General features: G+C 47.3%; 1 protein-coding gene across 1 annotated transcript; it reads right to left on the bottom strand.

The window, feature by feature from the left end:
• Nucleotides 1-13,447: 13,447 nt before the first annotated feature.
• On the bottom strand, nucleotides 13,448-20,524 carry LOC125723807 (uncharacterized). Its single transcript, XM_049000603.1, has 2 exons — nucleotides 17,796-20,524; nucleotides 13,448-14,562 (listed from the first exon to the last, which is right to left on the bottom strand). The coding sequence occupies exons 1-2, from the start codon at nucleotides 18,274-18,276 to the stop codon at nucleotides 14,228-14,230; spliced, it is 816 nt and encodes a 271-aa protein (XP_048856560.1). The 5' UTR covers nucleotides 18,277-20,524; the 3' UTR covers nucleotides 13,448-14,227.
• Nucleotides 20,525-22,447: the final 1,923 nt, after the last annotated feature.

The following is a 22,447-nucleotide window of genomic DNA, read 5'->3' as shown; positions in this document are numbered from 1 at the left end:
AACCTACACATAGCCTCTTTCCATGCTAGTTCGAACACCACTAGTTTAGTTTGACACCACTTACGGTCTAATTTGTGTCCCCTGTTTTAAAGTACACAAGTGGTCATTATACCAAGGAGCAGTTTTATTTACTCTTTTTTATTTTTAACGGAGCAATTTTCTCTAGGGTGGAATTAAGTGTAGATGCTAGATAATCCGTAATGCTATCAAGTTCAGCAGGGTTCGACATTAGTTTTGTTGAAAATGATAGCTCAGCTTCACCCCCTTTTTTATGTTTGTGTGTGCTTTATAACACATTGTATCTGTTTGCAAGGGGGATTATTGTTCTGTCCTCTTGATGCATGTCTTTATTGTCATTTTGTGTTACTATGTTCATAATGAAAAAAAATACAATAAAAGTTATTAAAAAGTTATTTTGTTCTAATTTTTCAGAAGATAATTTCTATTAGTATTTTAGTTCCAATTTGCTCTTATAAATATAGGCCCTATAAGAATACTCACTGGAAGTTGCAAATCCCTTAAGTTACCATAGCAACCACCAACAGACAGGGGCTTGTGTTTTGAAAACCAAAGAAAATTATGCTAATAAGAATGACTGCTTATTTGTGAGTAAAGCATCACAAAGATTTTTATATTAACATGTTTACAATATTTGGTAATTTAGCCTGGGTGATTCCAGGCAATTACTGATTAATACTGTGGCACCGGTGTGTCGGTTTCTGTGTACAGTCATACCTCCCTTATCTGGACCTCCAATATACGAGCTCTAGGTAAGCACATGCACAAATTAATTTTACACAACCAGTAGCTGTTATGAGCCCCAGTCTAGGGTTGGGGCAAACAGAGAGAAAGGGAAAGGGAACGTGGAGTAAGGGAAGGACAGGGTGCGTTGGACAAGGGAACACACGTAGACAAAGGGGTATTTTTAAAATATTTTTCTGTTTTTATTGACACACCACGGACACAGAACAAATAAACCTGGTGCAAAAGGACTCAGGAGTGACTATAGCAAAAAAAATAAACAAAATCCAGCTTCCAAAAGCAACCCAAACCTAAATTACCTAAGTGCAGAGAAAACAAAAACACAATGACAAATTCTAAATGTCCAAACAACAGCCTACAACATAAGCTCACAAAACAAAAATGGCAGTCACTCCCTATGCACCTGGCACACATGCAGAGTATACACAGAGATCAAAGTTCGAGGGCCGTGCGAAGACATTAATCAAAAACCGAGTGAGAGTTCAAACCAAATAACAAGTAAACCCAAGCGAAAGTACAGCCAAGGACAAAGCGAAAATCAGAAATCCAATAAACCAAACAAATCATACACGCTCCATAAAAGAAAAGAAAACCAACAACAATAATCAATAAGTGAGCAAGTCCTGAGACGTCTTGAGGTCGGCTTTTCACTTCGGAAGACTAAAGTGAGGAATACCGCATACAGAGAGTTGTGGGCGGAGTCTGCACGTGGAGGCAGGGCAAACATCGAATGGAGAGCGAGCTTGAGGATGAGACTGTGGGAGGAGCTGAACTTAGAGCGGCGCGTAAAACCATGCGAAATCCATGACTTCAGAAAAGAAGCATAGTGTCATGTCCCTCCAAAAGAAGCTCAATATTATTACAGAGATTCGAAAAGGAAAATCACACAGAGTTGTTGCAGACCATTTTGGAATCTACTATAGGCGATATTTGGAAGAGTAAAGAAAAAATCATCCAGATCACTTGATGCTGGTTAAAAACTGTATGACCACTGCAAGAATAAAACGTGCGTTCCTCTCCTGGAGCCTACACCTTATCGTGGTGGAAGGGTTTGTGTGTTCCAATGATCCCAGGAGCTATGTTGCACGGGGCTTTATGCCCCTGGTAGGGTTACCCAAGGCAAACAAGTCCTGGGTGAGGAATCAGATGAAGTACAGTTCATAAGACCCCTAATGAAGAAAAAAATATTGGATCCACGGTTTCCCTTGCCCGGACGCGGGTCACCGCCCCCCCCCCCCCTGAAGCCAGACCTGGGGGTAGGGCTCAATGGTGAGCACCTGGTGGCCAGGCCTGCATCCATGTGGCCTGGTTGGGCACAGCCCAAACAAGGCACGTGGGTCCCCCCTCCAATGAGCTCACCACCTATAGGAGGGGCCATTGGGGTCGGGTACAATGTGAGTTGGGCGGTGGCTAAAGGTGGAGACCCTGGTGGTCCAATCCTCGGCTGCAGAAGCTAGCTCTAAGGACATGGAATGTCACCTCTCTGATTGGGAAGGAGCCTGATTAATTTACAGTGAGACCTGGAGTGGCGTGATTTGGAGAAACGCCCCCCCAATCTGAACCCGAGCGGTGCTTTGTTATTGGAATTCTGGATTGTCCATGATGAACACCATGTTCAAGCATAAGGATGTCCATATGTGCACTTGGCACCAGGACACCCTAGGCCGCAGTTCGATGATCGACTTTGTAGTCATGTCATTGGACTTGCGGCCACATGTCTTGGACACTCGGGTGAAGAGAGGGGCGGAGTTGTCAACTGATCACTACCTGGTGGTAGGTTGGCTCCGCTGGTTGGGGAGGAAGCCGGCCAGACCTGGCAGGCCCAAGCATATAGTGAGGGTCTGCTGGGAAGGTCTGGCAGAATCCCCTGTCAGGAGGAGTTTCAACTCCTACCTCCGGCAGAACTTCTCCCGGGGGAGGCGGGGGACATTGAGTCCGAATGGGCCATGTTCCGCGCCTCCATTGTGGAGGAGGCTGACCGGAGCTGTGGCCATAAGGTGGTCGGTGCCTGTCGTGGCGGCAATCCCTGAACCCACTGGTGGACACCAGTGGTGAGGGATGCCGTCAAGCTGAAGAAGGCAGAGGCAGCTGACAGCTACCGGCAGGCCAAGCGGGATGCGGCTTCGGTGGTTGCTGAGGCAAAAACTCAGGTGTGGGAGGAGTTTGGCGAGGCCACGGAAAACGACTTCCAGATAGCTTAGAGGAGATTATGGTCCACCATCCGGCAGCTCAGGGTGGGAAAGTGGTGCAAGATCAACACCGTTTATGGTGGGTATGTTGCGCTGCTAACCTCAACTCAGGATTTTGGGTCGGTGGAGGGAGTACGTCGAAGACCTCCTCAATCCCATAAACACACCTTCCAGCATGGAAGCAGAGTATGGGGACTTGGGTGTGGACTCCCTTATCTCTGGGGCGGAGGTCGCTAAGGTGGTTAAAAAGCTGCTCTGTGGCCAGGCCCTGGGGGTGGATGAGATCCGTCCAGGGTTCCTTAAGGCTCTGGATGCTCTAAGACTGTCTTGGTTGACACGCATCTGCAGCATCGCGTGGACATCGGGTGCAGTGCCTCTGGACTGGCTGACCCAGGTGGTGGTCCCCCTCTTTAAGAAGGGGGACCGAAGGGAGTGTTCCAACTATTGGGGGATCACACTCCTCAGCCTCATTGTAAGGTCTATTCGAGGGTTCTGGAGAGGAGGGTCCGCCAGATTGTCGAACCTCGGATTCAACAGGAGATCAACAGGCAGATTGGTGTGGCATCAGCAGTGATGCGGGCACTGCAACGGTCTGTCATGGAAAAGAAAGAGCTGAGTCAAAAGGCGAAGCTCTTGATTTACCAGTCGATCTACGTTCCTACCCTCACCTATGGTCACAAGCTGTGGGTAGTGACCGAAAGAATGAGATTGTGAGTGCAAGCGGCCGAAATGAGTTTCCTCCGCCGGATGGCTGGGCTATCCCTTAGAGATAGGGTGAGGTGCTTGGTGATTCGGGAGGGACTCAGAGTAGAGTAGCTCCTTGTCATTGAGAGGAGCCAGATGAGGTGGCTCGGGCATCTTATTAGGATGCTTCCTAGACACCTCCCTGGTGAGGTGTTCCAGGCATGTCTCACTGGGAGGAGGCCCCGGGGAAGACCCAGGACATGCTGGAGGGACATGTCTCTCGGCTGACCTGGGAACACCTCTGGATTCCCCCAGAGGAGCTGGATAAAGTGGCCGGGGAGAGGGAAGTCTGAGACTGCTGCCCCCGTGACCCGACCTCGGATCAAGCGGGAGATGATGGATGGATGGATGGATGGATGGATGGATGATTTGCTAGCTCAGACTGAAAGAACATCCTGTTATAAGCCTTGCACCTCATAAATATCATGTAGTTTGTATGTGTACACATGTACGTTGTACTGTACTGTTCATGTATTTCTATGTTATGGAAATTTCTTACTAATGGGCACCCCTCGGTCCCATTCTGCCGGATAAGGGAGGTTTGACTGTATTTGCATACCTCAGGATACTCTGCACAAGCTTGTATATAGCCCTGTGTTTTAAATGTTGTAAATAGCTGTACTGGATTCCCAAATTCTGCTGTGTGCTTACCTGTGTGTATTCCCAGTCCATATATGCTCCTCCTCTTTTACTGTCATGTTGTAAATATCTGTGAGACACCCCCCTCTGTGGGGTGTGAGCAGTGGTATTCACATTTGTTTGTTAGTTGTTCGGAGTCCTTTTAAGGACTACTAATAAAAATGCACTCGTAATTTCCAAAAAGCTGTAGGAGTCTTTTCCCTTTGCTTCGTCTTTTTCTGTAGAGTGCAGCACTGGTGTCAGTAGTAGGATTGCTTCTGGCATCCCATTTTTGAAAGGAAAATTGATGAGCTCTAGCTGGAGCTATCCATGGGACCTCATATGGACCTGCGGTGGAAAGCAGCAGATGGGGTAAGCGAGCTGAGCACAGGACACTGGCCAGAGATCCTCTGCCAAGCACAGCTCCACTGGCTACCCCTCCAATATCACCCACAAGGCTGCCAAAATAGTGGTGAGCCTCCATGGAAGCACTGCGAGGTCTAGCTTCAGCTTGCCACCAAGAACAACGCAAGGGATGAGAAAGTGAGTAACATTTACTTGAGCCTCTCTCTTGAAGACTTTTCAGGTCCTCCTTGACATCTCCACAGAAACTCGCTTCAGCCTGGCATACCTGAAGATTCCCTTGAGGCTGCAGTTCAGGAATGGTAGAGGAGAGGTATATGCCCTCCACCTGTTCAGTATCCAGTAGCACTGGAGAGGGGAGTGCTGAGGTATCCAGCAGCACCCTGGCCCACCAGGCTTACCCCAGCTGTCCAGCGCGCGTTCAAAACAATCTGGCCCTGCAGGCTTTCATCTCTACCCTTCTCCCAGCACTTTCTGAGGCTGAGTGGGTCAAGGCAATCCTTGGCATAGCATCTCAGGAGGGCACCCATTGTCCAGATGTGGACCGAAATTACCCAATGAGGCTTCCTTGAGGCCACCCCCACGACAAAAGACGTGTCTGCTGGTGCTGTAGGGAGATGGACCTCCAGGTGCATTTCTACCCAGAACCCGCTTCATAGCTATTGGAAAATGAGTTGGGGGCAGCGAGGGAGACACCCTCCCATTTTCCTGAACCCCCTCAGACCAGTGTTCTCATCATGACCACCTACCCCGTGGGTGTTTACATTCCTTTTTTTCATTTTTCATTTGGGGTCTCCAAGAAGCACACCCCAGGAGAAGTAGGGGAATTAAAATGTGCAATTAGCCAAAGTAGGGGAAACTTAGAGGAAGTGCAAACAGTTAGGTGAGTGCAATATGTAAGCTCTGGCAGATATGAGTATGGCAACATAAGTAGAAGGGAGAGGCAGGTGGGATCGCAGGCATGAGGAGTCCCTGAAACATTAGCACTCTATTTCCACAAGAGAGCATCAAGCCCTGATAGTTCAGTTCATCCAAAGTCAATGGCATCGATCCCCACCCAAGCTCTACATGTCACACTATACTGTAGGTCTCACTGGGAGTGAACAGTTAGCTTGAACTAGAACTAGAATTACTACAAGCTAGACTAAACAAGTATGTTTTTAGTCTAGACCTGAACATTGAGAGTGAGCCTGAGTCTCGCACATCCGCTTGAAGAATATTCCACAGCTGCCAAACTCTATAGGAGAATGCTCTGCAGCCTGTGATTCTTTCTACCCTGTGTACTAATAAACATCTTGCTCCTTAAGATTAAAGCAAGCAAGGACGATTGTAAGAGGCTCACTAAGGTATTCTGGTACAAGGCCATTCAATGCTTTATAAGTTAATAGCAATATTTTACAATGAAGGGAGCATAGAACAGGTCTAATATGATCAGGAGTTTTTTTAGTGTTTGTAAGAACCCAAGCTGCTGCATTTTGTACTAGCTAAAGCTTATATAAGGATCCGGATGGACAACCAATGAACCAGTGGAATCCTTACATTTCCTGGGCATCATCTCGCAGAACTTCAGATGGAAGCTGAATTTCAGCACTCAGCATGTTATAAAATCCCAACAAAGGATGTACTTTCTATGGCGGCTGAAGAAGTTCAGTCTACTAAGGTCAATGATGGTGCACTTTTACACAGCCATCATGGAGTCCATCCTCACCTGCTCTGTCACTATCTGTTATGCTGCAGCTACTGCCAAGGACAAGGACAAAATGCAGTGCATTATCCACTCTGTAGAGAAGGTAATTGGCTGCAACCTACCATCCTAACAGGACCTGTACACCTCCAGAATCCTACACAGGCAAGAAAGATCATGGCTGCTCACTCCCATCCTGGACATGAACTGTTCAAAAAAACTACTCTCCAGCAAGAGACTCAGGGCTATCAAGAGCAGAACAACATGCCACAAAAACAGTTTCTTATCTTCAGCCACTAGCTTTATTTCTACTTATCTGTCTTTTTTAAATGTATGCTCTTTGTTCTTATATGTTGTCTGTGAATGTAAGCTGCCAGCAGTCCAGCTATCCCAGATGGCCACTAGCAGCTTGACTCCAATGTGGCCTGCGAGGGATCACCAACAGCACCTCTGCAATTATATCATGGATTGAGGTTGGACTGGGAGAGGAAACCTGGCCATAAGTCTTTAGATGACTGGGTGCAGTTGTTAACCAGCGAAGAGTATGGTGGAGTGGTTTTTTGGAGTGGTAAATGTTTTCATTTATAGTGTTTTAATAGACTAACAACTAGTGTTATTTTCTAACTAGTGTTAACTAGTGTTATTTTTCAGCACGTCTGCGGGTCCTTGAGCAAGACCCTTAACCCCCAGCTCCCTGGGCGCCACTACGGGTGGCAGCCCTTCGTGGTCAACTTACTCCACAAAGAGCAAGTTGAGGGAGGCGTAAAGATAATTTCCCTACAGGAGATCAATAAAGTATCAATTATAATTATTATAAGCAATTGTATATGGACTGACAAACCACAGGACTGAATGACCCTGGAATAATATAGCTCTCTTCAGCTCAGGCATGTTATTTATTAGTAGTGTCTATTAACGGTGCTCAGCAGACTTTCTTGTTTTACTTTCTCTCTCTCTAACTCAGCGCGCGTGCGTGTGTGCGTGCATGTGTGTGTGTGTGTGTGTGTGTTATATTGCTTCCAACAAACTGTATTATAAATGGATTTTATATGCTGGGCTGGAGCTAATGGTCAATTAGGTGTGTTACACGTGGCACTTTTCCACCATCACCAAGAGCCGAGCCATATCCGACCTGCTAACTGGTTTTCCATTGCAAAGTATGCAATCCCTAGCTGAGCCAAAACTGCAATGGCATGGCCCTGCTTACTAGCTGGGCAGAAAGAGTAACCAAACTGAGCTGGTTGCGCCATCACGATCTAATTGGTCAAAATGCATGGAGACACCAGTGTTTTGCACATGGACTATCTGAAGAAAAAAGTGTCCATTCTATATGTTATTCATTATTAGTAGTATCACACATCAAAATGTATTGATACATTTCCAATAACTTGGAAAATTACCAGCGTCCGACTTTAAAAAGTACTATAGAACAGCTGAATGGAATGAATTCTCTTCGGTTTTATGCCACTGTTGCTCTCCAAACTGGCATTTTTGGAGCCATCCCTCCTGCAGTGGAAAACAAAGCAAGTTGGAACTGTGGTATAACTAATCTCTCTTAGTAGTATGGCTCAGGTATGGGTCAGTTCGTGTATACCAGTGGGAAAGCACCAACAGAGTGATAGCATGCTGTTGTGATTAATGCTTTGTACATATGAGATGTTGTGTAAAGTGAAATATTAAGGTCAGGATTTCAGTGCTGTGACAACCATGAACAGGATATTGTTGCAGAAACCTGGAAGTTGTCTTATATGTTAATTGGTATGAATGATGTATTTATTGCTCTTCATGCATGCAAATAAAATCCTTGTTATATTTACATTATGGTACATTAGATAATTTGTCTATCTCAGGTTGAAACATTAAATCCCATTAACATAGAACTGTTACTAATTTGATGAAACTGTCTGTGCAGTTATATGAAAGCAATAACATGTGACATCTCTGGACTAATTAGAAAATAGTATTTACCAAAGCCGTGGTATTCTTTACATATATACACTAAATAACGAATAGCCATTTGGAAATTTATTTCTAATACCTAGGTAAAGGGTTTAATAGCAGAGCCACGTCATTGATTCTGTGACTTACCATACCTTGCAAAAGCCTTAGGCTGCTAAAGAAAATTATGTTTAAATGTTCATGTTGGTGTAAAATTATGATTTTATGTCAAAGTGGGTGTCCGTGTATGTCAGCCATTTCAAAACCTCTCCTAAACTCACTCTAGTATCTGCAGAAAACATCCAATTCCACCCAATGTGTAATTCTTGACTTGACCACTAGCATACCAATTTTGGATAATCAACACCTTATCAAGTCAATTAATTAATCAACTAGTCAATTAATTAATGTGGGCTAGGTGAAATCTATCAAACATACTATATGGCTGGGATGTCCCTGAGGTTTGGGGCCTTTGGGAAATATGATTTGGAATTTTACCTGCTCGTTTTCTTGCCATTTTGTCTTGTGCATGTGGAGGGGATCCTGCAGCAGGACCTGTGTGTCTCTCTGTTTGGCACTGATGTCCTCATCAACAGCCAGACAGGCCAACACGTTGTCATTGATATCAATGCCTTCCCAGGTGTGCTGTTCAAAACATGCCATTAAAAAGAGGAAGAGAATCAATCATTTGAAAATTATGGAAGAAATCACTGAAAATAAACTTAAAATTTAGGACGTCTCTCCTTTTGAGAACTAGTGATTTAAAAATAATACCAATAAGAAGAAAAAAGAGCTGCCATAGCTAGCAGTGACTCTTTTTCTTAAATGATCTTTACACTTGTAATCAGTAGGTATAGCACCACTGGTCACAGGGTGTCAGTAGTGAGTCAACAGAAAGTGGACTGTGAGGGAAGCAACGGTTTGAAAGGTTACCACATATCCGGATGACTTCTGTACCATCTGTGCAACCCACTGTCATTCTGTCCTTTTATAATGGCTTCATATACATTTTCTTCCAATATATAGATAAGAGAAGGAAAATGAGAAAATATTGCCTTATTCTTGGCAGCCATGTGATGCTCTAATGAAAGCTGCTCTTATATAAACGAAAGTATTCAAAAATGAATATTTATGGAATGCTTAAATGATCAGATTAGCATGATAGATGGCATGATCTGTGTCTGTCTGTAAGACTGCATGTGTAGATTTGTGAACTAGATTAGCTGTCCATAGAAATTAATGGGCATTCCCCACAAATGGTTCTGATATACAAATGCTTGTGTATGTCTGTGTGTGTGTGGGTTTGCATATATCACATTTGAGGACCAAATTGTCCCCAAAGTGTAGTAAAATCTGTCTTTTGAAGTCCCCATTTGGATAACTTCAGTTTTATAAAAATCTGTGAATGCAATCAAAAAAGTAAAAATGCCAAAAGTCTTGTATTTGGGTTGGTTACTTATGGTTAAGGTTAGGGATGGGTGGAGGTTAAGGGTGCCATGATTGGGATTAGGGTTTTTCCCATAGGAAATGAATGGCCTGGTGACCAAGCATTCCCACAATGTGATTAAAATCCTGTTATTTTGACATTGTGCGGACCATTTGTCAGTCCACTCAAGGGGAAATTCAATTTTATAAAGATATGCAGTCAAAAATTAAAAATGCCAAAAAACTTCTTATATTTTATATCTTATATCGTATTTTCTTTGGTTACATATGGCTCCCGCTGCTGTATACCTCATGCATATGTAACCTTGGGCTGCAAGGTTACGTAACCCCGACTACGCCACCAGAGGCCCTGCCCCTCAGGACTTCAAATTAACCCCACGACTTCCCTTTGCATGAACACACAGAGACGCATATCCCAGAATTAAAACAATTTATTAACAATAATTTAAAACTGAACCCTCCCAGTCAGTAAACAATTACCAGCATATGACACCACTAAAACACACAAACGGGGTTGAGAGCAAAACTCAGGTGCTGGTGGTCCAATACTATAATCACGCCTTAACCCCTTAGCCAGCCAGGGAAGGTGCTTACCTGGAAGAAGAAAAAGAAGGAAGGGGAGACACCACACACATACCCCCCAAGGGCACACACATCCAAGTGGGAGTTAATATCAAAATCACAGCAAACCACATCCTGGAGTTAATACTTCTCACTCACCCCACATTCACTCCATGCAGTGCAAGAATACAACCTCCAACCCCCAAACTCCAGCACCACATTCACTGGCTCTCCGCTGTAAATGGGGAAGAGACTAACCTACCCTCCAGACCTCCTACTATACCAGCCAGCACCCAGTTAGCCCCGATAACCACGCCCCCCTTATTCACAACAATGCCGGTACAACACACATAATCTTACAAAACGAAATCAAAACCAGGCAAAACAGCAGTCACCAGCTCCTGAGCATCAGCATGGACCCGGACACACTTGTCACCCCGAACCCAGCCTAGGAAGAAGATCAACAGCCCTTACATACCCGGAAGAGAACGGAAATGCACTCAGCCACCCCGTCCAACCCCTATTACTCATTACCTTATGCCGCAGCCGGGACACGGAACCAACCGCTCACCACCATTTCCGTCGCTCGCAGAAGTATCGCGGCAGCAATCGAACCTCCCCCACTAGCGGCTTCCCACCGCTTTTATCCACGCTGATCCCAATTAAGACGCCATCATGAACCGCCCCCATTTACCTAATCAGCGTCTCATACATACCGCCGGATACGGGATCCGCGGATGACGTCATCCCTAGCGATCACCGGTTACACATAGTACTGGGCGCAACAATCTCATTATGCTCTATGCTTCTCCCACATGTGATACCTGGGGTACAATGTATTCTCAGGAAGAGAGGTTCAGGAAGAGAGCCTCATGAAGAGAGGCTTCGGAGTGGACTCAAACAGGGACTAAGCGAACGTTCAGGGTCTGTTCTGGCTAAATCTGCAAATCCAGTCATGGTACAGAGCAGTTTCTCTGCCTTATATTATTTAGTTAATCTGACTGCTCTGCCCCTTGTCTTACTCCACCAGGATATGAAGGTGTACCAAATTTCTTCACTGAGTTCCTGAACCACATCACCAGCATCCTGGAGATCTCAACTCTTGAGACAGCTTCCCACATGCCACAGAGAGGTCGCTGTGGCATGAAGGGAAAAGACATTGGCAGGGGGATTGCAGAAGATGAGAGGGTGCAGAAAGTGCTGCGCAACAGGCTCAGGTACAGCGCGAGCTTGCCTCCTGGATTGCGGCAGAATCACAGTCTCTCCTTGCAGTGAACAGTTTCACGCTGCTCTGGATCAGCAATACATATAGAGCAGTAGAAGATGCCTTTTCAGTGATGAGAGTGATGGGAAGGTTAGTGTCAGAGATTGGGGGTTGTGGGTAAGGCGAATGGGCAGGTGGGCAGGAAGGATCAGGCAAGGAGGCGAAATACAGGGAAAACGGGGATTTAATGAAGGATCGGGACGGGCAGGACAGAACAAAATCTCGAAGACTCACTAACATCAATGACGGACAAGAAACTAAGGCAACACATGGACTAAAATAGACGAGACTGGGCGAAAATAAGTGGACACAGCTGGGCAAGATCAGGGAAGCACACGTGGGTAATCAGGGGGCGTGGCACACACGAGGATCGGACGAGCCAGGCATCACAGTTGGGCATTACGGCACTTTTTATGATGCAATGGGACATCGATGCCATACTGAAAAATAAATAAATAAAAAAATCTAGCAAGATGAATGATCAAGTGAAAAAAAAATAGTTTTATATGCCTTAGATTTGTGGGCACCGTGCCAGGTTGGTCCAGCTAACCCCTACTAATGGTCCCAGAAACAGAATATCTAAGAGCTCTCGTGGTTAGTTTTTGATAGTGAAAGCAGTGCCCCAACCAAGAGAGAATGAAGAGATGTCTAAGGACATCACATCAAAGATTATTGCCTTTCACAAAGGTGGAATTGGCTACATTACCATTAGCAAGCAGCCTGGTGAGAAAGTGACAACTGTTGGTGGAATTATTTGCAAAAGGAAGAAAGATAAAATAATTGTCAATCTCCCTCGGTCTGGGGCCCCAAGGAAGATTTTATGTCATGCAGCACCACTGATCTTAAGAATGGTGAGGGCTAACCCTAGATATACATGGGAGGAGCTGGCTAATGATACCAAAGCAGCAGGGACCGCAGTCACCAAGAAAACCATCGGTAACACATCCTGCCGTTACGGTTTGAAATCCTGCAGTGCTCGCAAAGTACCCCTGCTTAAGAGGGCCCATGTTCAGGCCCGTATAAAGTATACCAGTGGACACCTGAATAATTCCATTGAGGCTTGAAAGAATGTCACGTGGTTGGATGAGACCAAACTCGAGCTGTTTGGCATCAACTCTAATTACCGTCTTTCGAAGAAAAAGAATGCTGGCTATAACCCAGGAACACCATCCCTAGTGTCAACGGCTAAGGCAACAAAGGAATTATTCAAGAAGAAGCACATTAAGGTGATGGGGTGTCCTAGCCAGTCTCCAGACTTTAATCCCATAGAAGACCTACTGTATGGAGGGAACTCAGGCTTCATCTATCCAGCCTAAAAACCTTAAAGATTTGAAGGAGGTCTTTAAAGAGGAGTGGATGAAAATTCCTGATGATCTGCATGCAATCCTGGTGACCAGCTACAAAAAACATCAGACAGTTGTGCTTGCAAACAATGGTTATTCCACCAGTACGCATATGTTCTAAGGGATCAAATACTTATTTCCCTAGATAAATGACAAATTGGCTTGTAAGTGTTACATAATGATTTTTTTCTTGCTTTTTTTGTTAATAGTCTATCTTTTGCTGTTTAAATAAACACACCAGTGTCACGTCCCTCCCTCCAGCCCTCTCATGTGCCACGCCCACCTCATTATCCTCATGTAAATTCCAAATGTACCAGCTGTACTGCGTTCATTCTGATGTCATGTCCTGTATTTAAATCCACATTCAGTCTGTCTTGGTAGATTTGTCATTGACATGTGCATCCATGTGTTGTGCAATTCATTGCCATCTGTCCTGCATTCCCCGTAATAAACCTGCCTTTTCGATTCCTGGCTCCCGGAATTGCTTCCCTGCTCCCCGCTCCCGCAACGACACATAACGAATTGTCACAACCAGTGAAATTACAGACTTCTCATTTTATTCTTTAATTATGGGTCAACTTAAGAATTCAGTTGGGGGTCAAAAAATTATTTTCCTTACTGTAATTGATCAAACTATTCCAAACAAATCATACTGAAAATTAAACCACAGTTTTCAAACCAAGCTTTGAAAACTGTGTATTCAAGCTTAAACAAAATTGGGGGTATTGAACAACAACATTAAGGACTTATTTTTCAACCTTGGTCACTTTAACAGGAAACATATATTCAAGGGGATTTCATGCATAATAATGTTCAATATTACTCTTTCAAATGTCACTCAGTCACTAAAATTGAGTATGGCCACCCCTGACACGGACCAATGCGTTAAGATGTTGTGGCATACTGTCCACAAGCTTGTTGATGCTATCAATGGGCAGGGCGTCCCACTCTTCAGTCAGATCATGGGCTAATTCATGTAGATTCTGAGGAATATTGTCCCTCTCATTAAGGGCTCAGCCTAAGCCATCCCAGGCATGCTCGATAGGGGTTCATATGAGGGGAGCAAACAGGCCATGGCATCTGCTGCACCACCTCTGCATCAGGAAATACTCTCACTGCAGCTGCCGAATGTGCTCCTGCATTGTCATCTTGCAACATAAAGCTGTTCCCATAGACCCTTCTTGCATGTGGGAGGCAATGGTTCTCCAGGACGTCCTGGACTCCAGGAGTCCACATCCTGGTCTCGGTGGCGTGATTTCAGACGGGGCCTTCTGCTTCTTCTGCCGGACAGGGGTAGACTACCCTGCCGATCCTCTCAGGTCAGGGGATTATTCTGCCCCTTTTTGGAGACCTGAGTTCGTTCTGGTTCCTCCGAATAAGAACTCTGTGCTCTCCCAGCGAGCTCCTCCTGGATCTCAGCTACGGATCTACCTGGCTCCTGCATCACGGCACACTGGCTCCAGTGGAACCACGTGTCTCCTTTCCCTTTCAGCTGCACTGCGTAGGAAGTCCTCTCGGTGACTTGGAAGGGGCCAGTCCACCGGGGCTCTGACCACTTCCTCTTGATGACCCTCAGGAAGACCCACTCCGCCATGTGCGGCTTGCCGGTGCCTGCTGGTGACTGCCCCTCTTGGACCTGGCGGGAGAAATCTGAAACGAGAACTTGCAATCCATCATAATATGCTTTGGCATTCCTGTCCCCCTTTTGTTCTGACCCCCACTTCAGTTCCCTGTGGGGACCAGGGAATTGCCTCCCTGTCTGGAGCTCAAAGGGGGTGAACCCCCTTCCCCAAATTTATGGAGCATCTGATGGACATAAGGGCGAGGGGTAACGCGTCAACCCAATTCATTTTGGTCTGCGCACAGATTTTTGCCAATTTTTGTTTAACTGTCTGATTCATTTGCTCCACCTTACCCTGGGATTGGGGATGGTACACTGTACCGAAGGAATGTCTGAGTCCTAGCGCGGTCTCTACTGTGCACAAATCCTTATTTTTGAAGTGGGAGCCATTGTCTGATCGCACCCTGTCTGGAAACCCATGTCGTGGGATGTACTGGTTTATCAGGAACTTGATGACTGATTGGCCATCCTCCTTCCACGTGGGCCACGCTTCTGGCCATCCCGAGAATGCATCTATGCACATTAGTACATACCGATATCCCTGCGCAGGAGTCACCATGTCTGTGTAATCTATCACTCTATCCATCTCCTGTCCTGGCCGAGAACAGGCCGGAAACTTTCCCTTGTCTGGTTTCACCGTTAGTCTAGGGTTATGTAGTACGCACGCAGTACACTGGTGGACATAGTCCTGAACCATGTCCTTCAAGAAGGGGTGCCACCACCCCTCCAGGTTTTTTAACATCTGTCTCGTACCTACATGTCCTATGCTGTGTGCCTCCTCCAGCACACCCTGCTTGACTCCTGGGGGAAGCGCCGGTCTTCCGTCCGGCCTCTGCCATAACCCCTGTTCCTCCTGCACTCCATTCTGCACCCACACCGCCATCTCCTCTGGTGATGCTTTCTCCTACTCTTGTCCTACCCTGTCTCCGGTGAGCTCATGTTCTCACTTGATTTCCTCCTCTACACTCACCATTTGCCTCACCGTTTGATAGCCTGCAACCCTTTTGGCCTCCTCATCTGCGATCTGATTTCCTCTTGCCACCACGGTCCCTGATCCCTCATGGCCATTGCATTTGACCACCGCCACTGTCCTAGGCAGCTGTAGTGCCTCCACTAGTTCCCTCATCTCGGCCTCGTGCTTAATGGGCTTGTTTCCTGCTGTTAGGAATCCTGCTCTCAACCACTGGCTCAATTCCACATGAACTGCCCCTACTGCATAGGCTGAATCCGAGTAAATGGTCACATCCTTGCCTTTCCCTAATTTTAGGGCCTCAATCACAGCTACCACCTCAGCCCGTTGGGGAGATTGTGGTCCTTCTAGTTGCTCAGCCTTCAGTCATCACCCTGCCTTGCCACTATGGCATATCCTGCCTGCAGACCCCTTGTCTCATGCCTGAAGCAGCATCCATCAGTGAACCAGTCCTCTGTTCCCTCTATTTTCTCTGCCTCCAGATCTGGTCTTACTTTCTCTTCTCTGAGTACTTTATACTCACATTCGTGAGGCTCCCCCATTCCCCATCGATCCGCCATGTTTATCCCCTCGTGTACAAATGTCAAATGAGGTGCCTTCAATATTTTGCTGAGCCTCTGTTGCCGGAGGGATGTCATGGTGAATATCTGCGAGTTCACATATGCCACCACACTGTGTGACACCAGGATGTGGAGTGTATGCCCCATCACTATGTGTGCTGTCTTTTGAATGATTTTTGCCACCCCCGCTGCGTGTTCTGTGCATGCTGGGTGACGTTTCTCTGTTGCGTCTACACTGACATACATCAGTACCTTCCTATCTCCCCCTTTTTTCTGAAACAGCACGCTGTTCACCACATTCTCTGTTTCAGAAACATCAAGATAGAAGGGGAGGGAGTAGTATGGCAGAGCAAGGTCAGCGGCCTGCGCCATGCGCTGCTTTAGAGCAATGAACGTCTCTTCTGTCGCAGTGTCCCAGTTAATGGGGGCAGTCAGACGTCTCAGCCCATGTTCCTTCACTAGGGCCCGAAGTGGGGATGTATGTGTGGCTGTATCCTGTGAGCCCCAGGACTGACTGTCACTGGTTTGGGGTGATGTAAGATGGCAGATCAATGGGCAGGGGAAAGCCCTGTCCCTGTCCCAGAGAGCACCCTCCCAAGAAATGAAACGACCGTGCGGGCAACCTGTAGTTTCTCCCTGCTGACCTTGAACCCCTTCTCTGTTAGACGGCACAATACTGCCCGCATGGCCTCCAGAGCAAACTCAGGGGAGGGTGCGGCAATGTGACCCCATCTGGTCGGGGGCACCCTTCCAGGGCTTGTTTGAGAACCTGGTTGAAAATCCCCAGAGACAGGGCAAAGCCCTGAGGGAGACTAGTGTACCTCCACTGGCACCCCCTGTAGGTGAATGAGAAGATGTCCCGACAGTGATCAGCCAGAGGTAGGGAAAAGAAAGCATTGGCTAAGTCAATACCAGTGAACCACTTTTGTTCTGGGGCCAGATTGATGAGAGCCACATAGGGGTTCGGGACTGGGACGGTGGGGGTCAGCAGGAGGTTGTTAATGGAGTGCAGATCATGGGCCATTCGATATTTAACTGTACATGCCTTTTCTACTGGGAGAATGGGCGTATTCCAGGCAGAACAAGAGGGTTCCAACACCCTGACTGAGATTAACTCTTCAATGGTCTCTGCTATTCCTTCCTCTGTGACCGGTTTGTGGGGGTACTGTCCGATCCATAGGGCCCTTCCCCGGGGCGAAGTTCGAACACAATGGGGGAGCAGTGAATGTGGCCTAAATCTGTGGGGCTCCGGGACCACAGGGAATCTGGGAGGGAGGCCACCAGGACTTTAGCATCTGGGTGGTCCATTTTTTCCCTCCCATGGTCCCGTGATATCTGGTCATGCTGAAGGGTGACGGCGTCCTGGGCCGACACTTTAATGCAGTATGTATTGTACGTGGGGGAGAAGGTGATAGCCGGGATCTGGGTCTCCACCCAGTCCTCAGTTTCTCGTGCTCTTTTGACCATGGGGCCAAGATCTTTGGTCTGATGTCTGGGGTGCAGGGTGAGTGAAATGTGCGGAACCGCCTCCTGACCCATCCTGTACCATGGCTGCGGCTCGGGAGTGAGGATGGTAGCTGAGGCCACCCCCTCAGGGCCCACATAGATGTTTTGGGAAGCAACTTGCCATTTATAGCCTTCCAGCTGCTTCGAAAAAAGCTCCTCGTACCACTCAGTGCTATCCCTATCATAGAACAGAGTCACATGAGGTGGATCGGGCGGAGGGACATACTGTAGGGCTCGAGGAGTGAGATCCAGGGCCTCCACATCGAGTAGGCCCCGAGGATGCCCGCATAGCCAGGCTCCAGCAGGCCCCAGTAGATGTCTGCAGCACGTGGTCGCACCGGCTGCATGAGCCACTGACCCCTGCCCTGGTATTGAGTCCCGCACTGCAGCCGGGTGCCTTCTGGCAGTGTCACCACCAGGCCATCCGCGCTATACAGTATGGAGGCCCCCTGCTCACCAAGACGTCTCTCCCCAACAGGTTGACTGGGACTGTAGGCGAGATCAGAAACGGAATGCAGGAAAGTCTGTTTTCCAATCAAAACCTTCACTGGTTTCGTTACTGGCAGTTCCTCCCCGGAGAAGCCCACCACGGTCACTGTGGAGGTGGACACTTGATCGTCCTTCGGAACCATGTTCAGAGTGGAATGTGTGGCTCCAGTGTCCACCAGAAATGGCAGTTCTTTGTCCATGACCACGAGGGACAGCATAGGATCTGCCTCTCCTCTGTCCCGGGCCTTTCTTGGGGTGTGTCATTGGGGGAGGGAGAAATATTCCCACTCTCCGCCATCTAGAGCCGGGTATTGGCCTCCTGTCTGGGGTGCGGCTTGTGAGTTGGGGGCCGCCATGTGTCCCCTGGGGGGGGGGCCCACGGCCTCTGCCCCTCATCGGGCTGGGGTCCGGGCAGTGTTTGGCCCAGTGCCCGAAGTTCCCACACCGGTAGCAGGTGCCTCCCCATGGCTGTCCTCTCTGCGGAGTGCCCCTTCCCCAACCTCGGCCTCTCAAACCCTGACCCAGACCTCTCCCCCAATTGGGTGCCCACCCGCCGTATTGGCAGGGTGGAGCGGGGTACGTTTCTCCCCACTTGCCTAGAGTGGGTTGTGGGGGTGGGCCCCCTGTGGTCGCCTCTGCCACCATCTGCTTCCCAGCCCCCCTCTTTTTATTTTCGTTGGCCTTCTGCTTAGCCTCCCCCACCTGCAACTTCAGCATTTGGGTTTGGTACTCTTTAATGTCACTCTCCTCCTTCCCTGCCTCGTCCTTGGCCCACTGTAGGTGATGTATCACATGCCTATCCCACAAGTGGGAGTCCGCACCCGGTAAGTCTGGGTTGTCCAGGATCGCAGCCCGCACCCCCTCTGGAACCCCTTCCATTACAGCCCGCCGGAACCATTATCGCTGTACCCCTTCCTGTACCAGTGCCAACACTGTTCCCCTGAGTGAGCTGGTCTAGCTTATCCATCCACTGTCCTCCTCCTTCTGCTGGGGGCGGCATTTTATCAGCCAGTGCCTTCACGTCTCCTATCGGGAAAGGTCTATATTTATCCTGCGTTTGGCCCGTCCGTCTTAGCAGAGGTAGTTGATGCTTTGGGGGCCTAGAGACTTTGTAATGACACTCCCTCTCGCTCTCTCCCTCTTCATCGCTCCCCTGAACCCTCACCCTTTCCGCTAAGAGTGAGGTTTCCCGTTGTAGTGCTGCTTCCATTCTGGCCAACCGCTCCTCTACCTGGTCTGCGAGGGCCCTGTGCTTTGTTCCCTACCCGTCGACCGGGCGACTCTACTTACCCTTGTTCCTCTAACTGCTCTCTCCTTACTTGAGCTTCCAATGCCACCTGGTCCTGTCTGCCTTCCGCCCCCGCTCCTTTTTTCCTCATTATCCTGTCCTGATGCCTCTGTTTAGCCGCCTCGTCCCTATGACTAGCGTGCTCCCTTTTTTTTTTACCTCAGTAACTCGCCCAAGGACTGTCTATCTTCTGGCTTATACCCCGTGCCCCGAAACACAGTACACATCCTGTATTTTTCTGTGGCTACCGCCCTATCTCTCTCCTTCTCCTTTGCTGCCTTTGACACCACTACGACTTGCATTTGCCTTGATAGTGGCTTCCATGCCCCTTTTTCGACTGGGGGCGCCCGGCCCCCGTCGTCCACTTCCCTATGAAATTCCCTGTCCATTCTGCCTCGTCCGTCTCTCTTTGCAAAACCATACACTTGGGGCTAGGGTTAATCCACACTTTCTACACCGCTTTTTACAGATGGAATGTCCAACTAACACACACCACCAATACGTACAACCCAACATAGTATTAGTCCTTACTCTTTTCAGGATTCGGGGACCTCGGTCCCCGGGCTTCTAACCCAAAACAATAAAATCAAAACATCTGCCGCCTCAATTTACTGACGCCTCTGATGGACACTTCGGACTACTTTATTTAATATAGCCAATATGCAGATTTTAATATAACAGGCTCTGCTTACCTTTTATTAGTGGCGCCTGCAGCCTTCCGTGCCCACTCAGATCTCGTCTGGTATTTGCCGAATGCCGACCTCTATCTCATCCCAGACGAGCCCCCAAATTGTTGGAGTACGCCGACTCCACTGGGTCCATAGATGAGAAGAGATCACCCAGAGGTGTGGATGTGTTGTCCAATAAACTTTTATTCCAACAGATCGATCTGGGAACTCTGCGACGCACCGTAACCTCCACAGAGTTCGACTTCCTTGTTGTTCATGTTTGTCTTATACCCCTTCTACAAGCAGCCCCCGCCCCTGTCCGTACTTTTCGTATCATTTGCCTAGCGACTGTCACCACAGTCTGCGTCAATAGATTAACTTTGGTATGCACAGAGCCTCCCTATATGTCCTTGGTGCCCTGCACATATCGCTCTCCCCAGATGGCAGGGCAAAACGAGGCAAGCAGAACAAGTGGGGAAGACAGGAGACAAAGAAATGCTTTGTAAGTGTCATGATCATGGCAACAATACTTCGCAACATGAGTTTGGTTGCTTCCATATTAAGTACTGCCTCTATTAAGCGGTGATTGTCTGCTGCTGTGGTGCCCCGCCCCTGCGGGCATGACAGTCGGTACGCATGTTGCCTTCAGTACCCTCCGTATACCATACTCTGTGTGTGCATGCCTGGCTGCATGGTGACTGTGGCTCCTTCCTCCTGACTCTCAGTAATCGACAAGTTTAGTGAGTTTGGCACATACAGTAGAAGAGGTTACTAGACTCATAAGCAGTTACTAGACTTATAAGACCCACAGGAGATGTTCATGATATAATTTATTAATGTATTACTCTTGTTTCTTATTTAAAATGCATATAATTACATTATTGGCCACTGGTATCACTGTTTTTATTATTTAATTAATTTTTGTTGGTTACTAAGTTAGTTACTAAGTTTTGAAGTCCCATTCGATATATGTATTTGAGTACAATGATTTTCAGAGTGGTAGTTCTTCAGATCTAGTCTCATCTCAGCCTCATGTTGGTCTTGTAAGTCTGTTTCTTCATGTCTCTCGCACTCAGTTGGATTACAGCTTGACCATCTTGGATTACAGTTTGCATATGGATGTATGTGCTGTCCTGTGCCTGCTTGTCCAGTGTGAGTTCATCATGAGTGGATATACCTTTGTCTGGAGAGCACTCCCAATGAGGGCCTGTACTGAGGCCCGGATCGCAGTAATTTTTTAAAGAGCTAAAAATAAAATTTGACGCTAAATATTCACTTAAATTTTGAAAAGTCAGCAGTTGAAAATGTTTGCGGGCTGTGTGAATTCTTAATTCAGTTCGAATGTATTATTAAGAGTGTCTGCCGTGTGTATGTGTATGAGAGGGAGCTAGAGCATTCAATATCAGCATGACAGAGGATGTACGACTCATGAACGTACTTCACTGAAAGCAGTTCAAAGTCATGTTGTGTGTGTGTGTGATCCTGCAGTATTGTAAGGGAGGGTGCTCAAGCAGCATGTCATTTCGTAAGACATCATTATCATTATCTGTAAAAAAAAACGTTAGAAAACAGCAACTTGCTATAGCATCTTGAATTACGATAATTGTATCAAACATGTTAAATATAAGCGTAGTCTAGGCTACTGTGATACCGGCCGAGGAAGAAGGACAGGGATCCAGAAATGCGAGCTGCAGCGAGTTTTAATGTAAGCACTGAAGCGCTAGCTCTAATGGGAATAGGCAGAGAGAATGGTCGAGGTCCGAAAGCGAGGGTCAGAAGCCGGGGAGTCCGTCCAACAAGGAGACACGGAACAGGAGCACACGGGGAAGCGGGAACAGGACGTGCCGGACTCAGCAGGGTAGACAGGTCAGGTTCGGGAACGGGTCTGGGAAGAGGACGAGGAGAAGGCAAGGTAAACACACAGGGCAAACGGACCAGGTACGGGAAACCAGGGAGACGAGAGACAAGAGACAAGAAAACGCTCAGCAAGGCTCAAAGACATTGGCACAATACTTTGCAGCGTCCTCCGGTTTGTCTGTGTCTTTTGACTATTTGCTAATGAGGATCGTTGCGAAGCACCTGGTGGATTCCGCCCCTGTGGGCGTGACAGCTACTCTGGCCATGTTAAAGGTTGGATTTCTTTCATATTACGCCTAATGGGGTAAATATTAGGCTAACTAATGTTTCATATAACGTCATTAATAAAAAATAATAATAAACAGCTTATGAAGGGGATGGTATCAGTAATAGTGTCCATAGAAACATTTCAAAGTCTTATTTGGATATCAAAACAAGTGTATTTGCTGTTGGCATTTCTCTTTCATTTTTACCCTTATGTACGGCTACAAATAACTTTAAATTACATGCTTTATACCCGTAATATTTTACTGCTCTGAAATGTTCATATGATACAGATCGAAATTCATTCAGTAA

This window comes from Brienomyrus brachyistius, unplaced genomic scaffold (assembly GCF_023856365.1).
Source record: "Brienomyrus brachyistius isolate T26 unplaced genomic scaffold, BBRACH_0.4 scaffold51, whole genome shotgun sequence".
NCBI lineage: Eukaryota > Metazoa > Chordata > Actinopteri > Osteoglossiformes > Mormyridae > Brienomyrus > Brienomyrus brachyistius.
Note: the sequence above shows the minus strand (reverse complement) of the source record. Positions and strands in the feature narration are given on the sequence as shown.